At 49.4% G+C, this 8,133-nt stretch overlaps 1 protein-coding gene across 1 annotated transcript; it reads left to right on the forward strand.

The window, feature by feature from the left end:
* The first annotated feature begins 2,562 nt into the window (after positions 1-2,562).
* HMGN2 (high mobility group nucleosomal binding domain 2) lies at positions 2,563-6,422 on the forward strand. Its single transcript, XM_058553324.1, has 6 exons — positions 2,563-2,681; positions 3,671-3,715; positions 3,920-3,949; positions 4,299-4,349; positions 4,980-5,075; positions 5,573-6,422. The coding sequence occupies exons 1-6, from the start codon at positions 2,667-2,669 to the stop codon at positions 5,606-5,608; spliced, it is 273 nt and encodes a 90-aa protein (XP_058409307.1). The 5' UTR covers positions 2,563-2,666; the 3' UTR covers positions 5,609-6,422.
* Positions 6,423-8,133: the final 1,711 nt, after the last annotated feature.

Genomic DNA, 8,133 nt, shown 5'->3' on the forward strand with positions numbered 1-8,133 from the left:
GGTTCCACTCCCCAGTGAAACTGGCCCCCTCCATGGGTACAGGGAAACTGAAGGGCCTGTAGGCCCTGGTGAATCTAATCCAGCACAGGCCTCCTTCCCTGGAACACATCAGGACCAGGAGCACAGAAACAAGTGCTTCTCCCAGCTGACTCAGCCTCCCCACCTCACCGTCTCAGACTCCTTCCCACCTCCTCAATCTTTGAGGCTGCTTCTCTCAGCTTTTTGACCTGGCCCTCGAAGGGGGCCCTGAAACAATTTCTTCTCAGCGTGGCAAAGTCTCAGCTTGTGAGGGCCAAGGCTGCCCAGCAGGAAGAGGGCCAAATCAAGGGCCATGTCCTTTCCCTTACCTCTCCCTGCCAGGCCTCGCTGCAGAGCTGCTGAGAGGATTAGTGCCTTTGATGGGCTGTCTGTCTGAGCAGTTCTGTGCTTCAGGTGTCCCTGAGCAGCAAGTGCCGGCTGGGAATACCAACCAAATGCTACTGTTTGGTCTTCGCATTTTACTTTCTGCAGACTTTCCCAGCACCTCCCTCTAGGGGAGAGGTAGGGTCTTGCAAGCAGTAGTAAGAGCATACTCTTTAAATCCCTAACTTGCCTATACTCCAGTCTCCTCTTCCCCTTCCTGTGCCTGAATACCTGGCACAAGAGATACCTTGGCCATCATCCCTGTTCCCAGAATCAAGCATAAATGCCAGACACTGCGATTGAGAAGCCAATCAGTGTGCACTTTGGCAAGCCCCCACATACACCTGGCACTCCCCACTACCAATCCCTGGCAAAGCGTTCCCAGAGAGCAGGTGCTGTACATTTTCCAGCTTTTCAATGGGGCTGTTGACAGCCTTAATTAGGGAGGCATGAATTATGCGGCTATAATGCAGAGCCCTACAATTAAGGCGGGAATGAGGGGCTGGAGGCAGCAAACGGAATCTGCCCTGTGAGCATGGCTGTTGAGTCCTGTCTCCGTTCTGTGTCTGACTTTCCCTAATATGATTGGGGTACAGCAGAGGTGATTAATGGGGCTGGTATCTCTCTTTGGCCTGAGGTCATGTGTTCTGGGAAAGGTACACAGTGGGGTGGGGTGGGGAGGGGCTGCCCCAGGAGGCCCTGTAGGGGTGGACAGAGGCTGAGGGGCCACTGCAGGCCGCCCAGGAGCAGGGGCTACAAATAGCTGAACTTACTGTGGTCGCTTTCTATTGATATGATTGGTACAACCCAGCTTCAACCCTTGCCTCAAGAAACTGGGTGGGACCTATCTAAATATCTTCCCACCTGTGAGCCAACCCCGACTTTAGGATATTTATCGTGTTTTTGTGTTCTCCTGGGTGTCAAAGAGAATTTTAAGAATTCTTTCTTAGGTGTAAAACTTGTTTGCTAACAGTGCAACATAAGAACATCTGTTTTGCTGCTGCAACTGTCTACCCTCCTTCAGGTGTGCTTGGCTACCTCCAGGATCCCTAGCTTGTGGGGCGTGTGGGGTGGGGAAACCACTGGAAGAGCCCTTTTGCCATCGCAACACCTGTTCCTCTGCTTGTTTCCTAATCCCCGGACGCTTCCCTCCACCTCCTTTTCCTCGCGCAAGTGAAAGGAAGCCAGGCTGCCCCTGTGGAAGGAGGGATTTCGCCAGCTGCGTTTGCAGCGCCCAGGCTTGGTGGCCGCATCGGGTGGGGGCAGCTGAGCTTGAAGTCTCCGAAGCGGGTGGAGCGTAGGGGGAGGGGAATGCCGGTAGACCTTGACGGCCGCTCTCCATCCTGTGGCGGTGTCCTGAGGTCTGGGGATACAGAGACCTAAGGGAGCCACCTAACAGGCTTTGGGGGGGCTTCGTTGGCATTTGGGGAGGCGGCTGAGCAAAGGGTGCTGAAAGGACAGCTCCTACCTGCCCCGCTGCACCCGAAAGGCACCTCTGCGTGTAAAGTCTCCCCGTCGAGCCCCCACCCCACCTCGAGTGGCCTGCCTTCCAAGTGAGGTGCACGAAAGGCTTCCTCAGAGTGGCAGCTTGGAAGGACGCACGTCCGGCTGCGCCAAGCTGGCTTCCCCGCTCTTTCCCCACTTCAGCGTCAGCCTTGGCCCTGGGAACTGCAGCCTGTGCCTCCAAGCCGCGCGCTTTCTCCTGCCTCCGGCGGAGAAGGGCGGTGCGACCAGGCCTTGCAAACCCTTCTTCTGGGGCCCCCGCAGGAACAGGAAGGAAAGCGGCCGAGATGCGCCCTAAGTGTCGCACGGCTTGGAGAAGTGGGTAGCCCGGTTGCATAAGGTGGAAGGAACTTGGCAGTTTGCAAAAGCTAGCTCTTTGGCGGGAGCCGAAACCCAGAGCCAGCCGAGTCGCACACCCTACCTCATTTATTGCCTTCGATGCGCGCCTGCCCCACTGCGCCCCCACCCCCAGGCGCGCCGCCGTCTTGCGCACCCTCCCCCCATACCCCCCTCCTCACTCCCTCCAGAGGAGGTGAGTTTAAACCCCGCCCACGTGACCCCAGCTGGGCCAATGAGCGGCGGCGGGAGGTGAAATCCGGTTCTAACCGGTCCGGGGCTCCCAGCGCTATAAAAACTTTATAAACCCCCCGGAGCCCGAGCAGTGTGAAGAAGAAGAGGCGAGAGCGACCCCCGGGCCGACCAAAGCCCGCGCGCCGCTGCATCCCCGCGTCCAGCGCCAACGTCCCGCCGCCGTCGCCACCATGCCCAAGAGAAAGGTACGTGGCGCGAGGGCCCCAGGCGCTGGGCCGCCACTGCCGCTGCCACCACCGCTGCTGGTGCCGCCGCCGCCGCCGCTCCCCCGGCTTTCGGGCGCGAGAATCGGTGCCGGGCTGGAGCAGGCTCAGCCGCTCGGCGCGGGTGTTCCAGGTGGTGTCAGGCGGCCCCGGGCTAACCCTGCGCGGTTCGGCTGCCCGCGGGCGCCAGAGGCCATATTGGAGGAGCGGCGGCCGCGGCGGGAGGAGCCATGTTGGCGGCTGTTTATTCCGCTCCCCTCGGGCTCGACGTGCCCGCCCCGCGCCCCCTCCCCCATCTGCATGCCCCCTCCCCTCCCCGCGAGCGGGCAATTCAAACCCGAAAGGGCGGGAAGGCGGCGCTCGGGGTTGGCGGGCGGGGGAACGCGCTGCCGCCAAAAAAAAAAAAACCGCCGCCGTGAGGGGGCGGGGCCGTCCCTGGGGCGGGGCTTCACGGTGTGGCTCCGCCTCCACCCACTGCCCCCGCGCACGAGACTCGCGCTGGTGCGCGCTTCTGTCGCCCACGAGTTCCCCCGGCTGCGCGCGCCTCCCGTCTCCCGCCCTCGACGGCTGCCATGGCAACGGCGCTAGGGCCCCGCCTCCGGAGGGGTTTGTTTGCACCATCTGCAGCTGTTGCTTCTGCCTGGCGCAGGCAGCGCTGCTCGCTGCGGCTTAGCGCGCGCTTCCCGGGGCCGCTCGGCGGAGACTCCCAGCCTCCGTGCGCTTTGGGCCAGACCGGGCGTGAGGCTTAGACAAATGAGCACTCCCACAGCTTTCTAAGCACTTCGGGTGTTTGCATAGGAGCTGGGGGTGCTAAGAACTGATGATGTGTATGTTCCAGAAAAGTTGTGTGCAAGATCTCCCCTTCAGTTTTTTCCCTTATGACTCCTTAATTCCTTAGGGTTAAGCTTAGTGAATCATTAAGAATTGCCTCAGAAGATGCAACTTTCTTAGTTTTTGTTTGTTTTTAATAGGCTGAAGGGGATGCTAAAGGAGATAAAGCCAAGGTGAAGGACGAAGTAAGTCTAATTTTTTCTCTCTTTCGGAGTCTTACAAACCGTTGGGCTCCTTTGGTGGTAATTAACCATTGCTCTAGTCCTGAGTTTGCCCAAGTAAGCTCTCTTTACTCCCTATATATAGAACAAATTGGCACCAAAATTTCTGTTTTTTTCTTAAATGGTTCAGCTGTCCTAGTTCTAACTTTCTCACTTTTTTTTTAATAGCCACAGAGAAGATCTGCAAGGTTATCTGCTGTAAGTGTGTCTGCTTTTGAATTTTCATATTCTTGAAACTAAAAAGCATTGAAAAACAATTCCTTTTGCTTCCCATGAATTATGATCAGTGGCTGGTTTAGAATGACCTACTCTATTGTGGACTCTCACCCATTTGAGATTTACTGGTTCTGATATTCTTTGGCTATAGCCAAAGTGGGCCACTTCAGAATGTTTTGAGTGGGTTTCTGAAGATAGGAAATTCTAGTGGAAAACCAGCCACAAAAACTTTACAAAATAGGAACCTCCGTGCCAGTGGTACTGTGGTTTGGTTTGGGTTTTCTTTGGTCCCTCATACTAATGATGTTTTTCTCTCTCTCCTGAATAAAAGAAACCTGCTCCTCCAAAGCCAGAGCCCAAGCCTAAAAAGGCCCCTGCAAAGGTGAGCGGGACTAGGAGACAGACTGGCTTCTAGGAGTAACATAAGGCTGAGCAGTTTCCCATGTCACTGACAGGAGACCTGCTACATAACGACTTCACCTGTTGGCGTAAAGTTGAGATATGACAAAGTTAATAGATTGGGCCTTAAAATAACGTTGGAATTGGTCATGTTTACAATATGAGCACCGTCATTTATCTTAATTCAGCGTAATGGTGACTCCATTAACGGATATTCTACATTGTATTCATAGCTTGCCTTATCCCTGACGTTTGTAATATGGTTTCCTAACGTTTGTAATATGGTTTCCTAATCAAGAACTCTATCAGCAATTCACAGAAGACTCTGCACTTGGGTATTAAACACCTAAGTGTTGAAGCTGTCTTATTCTTCTATCATTTACAGTCAGATAAAAGTTTTTGTATACCGAAGACCATAGCAGAGTATAGATAATTTGGCCTAGTTTTGATCAGTTGTTTTTATCAATGAGGGAGGGTTCATAGTTTGTGTATGTGTGTTTTATCTTCCGTAGACAATCCTACCTTGTGCAGAACTTTGCAGACCATACCCTGGTAATATGAAATGAGGAGAAACAGCTTTTTTTTTTTTTTTTTTTCCCTCCCCCCCTTTTAGAAGGGAGAGAAGGTACCCAAAGGGAAAAAGGGGAAAGCTGATGCTGGCAAGGATGGGAATAACCCTGCAGAAAATGGAGATGCCAAAACAGACCAGGTACAACTGCTGCTTCATTTTTTTTTAAGTCTGCTCGTTCCACTAATTACTGATCCCAAGGGGGTTTATTGCCTTTTTCCTGCATCTACATCACTCCAAGTATGCCTTTCAGTCTAGAGTTTGCTTATGGTTTTCCTGTTAATGTAAATCCTGGATGTTTGAAGTCTGCCATCTGATTACAAAGGGCAGCGGGTGAGATCCTTGTCCTGTCATTAGGTCTCACACTGATACTACAGCATAGAGTTTTTAAGCTGGGAGTAACCTCAGATCTTCTATGCTGGTCTGTCGCCTTCCCCAGTTTTGCAGTAAGGTCCAGAGGGGAAGTGACTTAATGAAGTTACCTAGAAATTCAGTTTCCAAAGAGGTACTGAGTCTCAGTGTTGAAGTGCCTAAAACCTGAACTTTGGCCTGTGGACAAAGTAATGCTGTAGATGGAATATGAATGAAGTTAGTTTCAAAATCTATACATTGTTTTAATCTGTTTGTTTTTCTTTTAGGCACAGAAAGCTGAAGGTGCTGGAGATGCCAAGTGAAGTGTGTGCATTTTTGATAACTGTGTACTTCTGGTGACTGTACAGTTTGAAATACTATTTTTTATCAAGTTTTATAAAAATGCAGAATTTTGTTTTACTTTTTTTTTAAGCTATGTTGTTAGCACACAGAACACTTCATTGTTGTTTTTGGGGGAAGGGCATATGTCACTAATAGAATGTCTCCAAAGGTGGATTGACATGGGGGAGAAAAGATCTTTCCCTTCTAGTTTTGAGAGACCTTCCTCTTGGTTCCCAGGAGGAGAGTTCTCTTGATGTTGACACACATGAGCCACCTTGGTACAAACGCCTGGTGGTGTGGAAAAACTAAAATTCGTTTTTATGTCCTCTTGACCCTCTCCGCCTTCAGCATAGACCTGACTCCCTTAAACCCAGAGACCTCTTGAGACTTGATCCAAAAAAATTGGTTACCAGTATGTCAGGCAATCTGGACTTCCAGTGTCACCATTGAGATGGTATCCCTCAAAAGAGCAGTGGTTCCGTTTTTAGATTGTGGATCTTCAGATTGATAATTCTGCCATTTTCATTTTATTTCCTGAAAGTCAGGGTCGGCTTGTGAAAAGTTGTTAAACAACATACTAAATGTGAAATGTCAACCCTCACTCTAAACTTTCCCTGTTCAGAGCATCAGATGAAGACTTCGTTGGGTTTTATAGTGGCTTTCTGATTTTGGTAGTCCATTGAAGAAGGGAGTTTGAAAGTTGTTGTATACTGTTAACGATTGTCTGCCCATGTCCTGCCTGAAATACCATGATTGTTTATGAAAAGTATCTTTAATAAAGCTGGATACAGTTTGGCTTGGAATGCTGCCTCTAATCTTTTCCCAGGAGTTGGGGAGCCAAGTTTCTCCAAGTCTCTTGGGATAGGATGCATTCTAGTGTGTGAGGTGTAGAGGTTCCATGTACAGTCAGTCCTTGATTTGTAGGCAGTCTGTAGAACACAGTGCTAGGTAGACCTAGGAAAGATCCCAGGAGTAAGTAGACTAGTGGTGAGAGACTGGGAGCAGAGAAGTAGTTTCTGTGCTTGTCATGCAGCTTTACCTGAAATATATGTTTAAATGCAGATTTTCGTTAGACCTGAGGTTTTGGCCTGGTAGTTGACAGCAGAAGAGCCTCTTTACTTCATTCACGTTTAAAACCCGTAAAATGAGCTAATAGATCCAATTATAGTCTTGTGTCAGGAGAAAGTGTTTCTGTCTGCACACAGTTGGCCATAAGATATGTTAGACAGATGGCATTCTGCTCTTAAGCAGACCTGCAAATCTTCTGTGAATTGATTAAATTCTCGTCCTTGCTGGTGAACTGCTCCAGGTCCAAAAACACATTAATGGGGACTCTGGATTGCTTTAGTTTGGAGACCCTGGTGAAATAGCAAGAAGTTATGTTAGGAAATAGAACTTGTAGTGTAATAAACTGGTGCTCGCAATTTGAATTTGCTCATGTAGGTCACCTCTGTTGTTTGAGGGGAATAAAGTAAATTGGAGACTACAAAAAAATACGTTATATTGGTTTGTTTATCCCCTTAGTCCAGAAGATAGAGCTATCATATTAGTGAAGCTCTTCCTTGATAATTCTGTGTATTATCTCTGGCCTTCGGTTTGGGGACAGTTGTGTAATCCAAGTGTTAACACCCTTTCTCTGGATGGGGAAACGGGCTCAGATGAAGAAACTTTTTCAAAGTTATGTGTACATCTCAAGTAGCAGTTATGTGTACATCCAGTGACACAAAGTCAGGATTTAGACCGTAACTTGAGTCAGAAGTACTTTGTGACTTAGATTCCTATTTGGGGGCACCTTGTGGATACAGTAAAATTTGTCCACTTAGGCAATTTCCTGTCATCTGCCTTTATTTTTGCTGAAATAGTTCTGGGTTGTAGATTCTTAATTTTTACTCAGGTGACATCTTCCAGAGTGGAAACCAGTACAGCTGTTAGGGGTAGGGGGCAGCAGCTTGGTATTGGTGCAGAAGTTGCAGAATTTGAGAAAGCCACGGTTGGAGTTCCGTTATCAATATTTGTCTGAGGTCAGATTCAGGAAAACGTGTTGAGCCATGGACTGTGCTAGGAGCTTGGCCATATGCTGCTATTTAATCTTTGAGTGAATCCCTTGTAGGTGTTAGTCCCATTTTATAGTTAAGAAACAGATGTGAAGTGGTTGGCTGAGGTTAAACTCAGTAGCAATCCTCTCTTTCTATTATCTGAAAATTAGGCTGAGTAGGGTGAGCTTGAACTTCTTTTTTTCCTTCCTGGAAAATATTTACTGATTTGACTGGTTGTGGACCATGCAAGTGCCTGGGCTTAAACAAGAAACCAGACATCAAAACATGATAGGCACATTTGAGACGGCTGTAATAGCATGCCCGTTGCCAGCCCTGACCTAAACATAGTAAGATAATAGAAAAATGGATTCCCTTCCCCTCAGGCCTGTCCCTGAGCTCATTCTGCTCACCCATCTCAGGAAGAGTTACCAGTGACCCACGTTAGAGTTCTTTGGGCTCTAAGTAAAAAA

Source organism: Diceros bicornis, chromosome 13, assembly GCF_020826845.1.
Source record: "Diceros bicornis minor isolate mBicDic1 chromosome 13, mDicBic1.mat.cur, whole genome shotgun sequence".
Lineage (NCBI taxonomy): Eukaryota > Metazoa > Chordata > Mammalia > Perissodactyla > Rhinocerotidae > Diceros > Diceros bicornis.

Coding starts and splice junctions, on each gene's coding strand:
- HMGN2 (XM_058553324.1), top strand. Junction 4,350..4,979: donor CTAAAAAGGCCCCTGCAAAG/GTGAGCGGGACT, acceptor CCCCCCTTTTAG/AAGGGAGAGAAGGTACCCAA. Junction 5,076..5,572: donor GAGATGCCAAAACAGACCAG/GTACAACTGCTG, acceptor TTTTTCTTTTAG/GCACAGAAAGCTGAAGGTGC.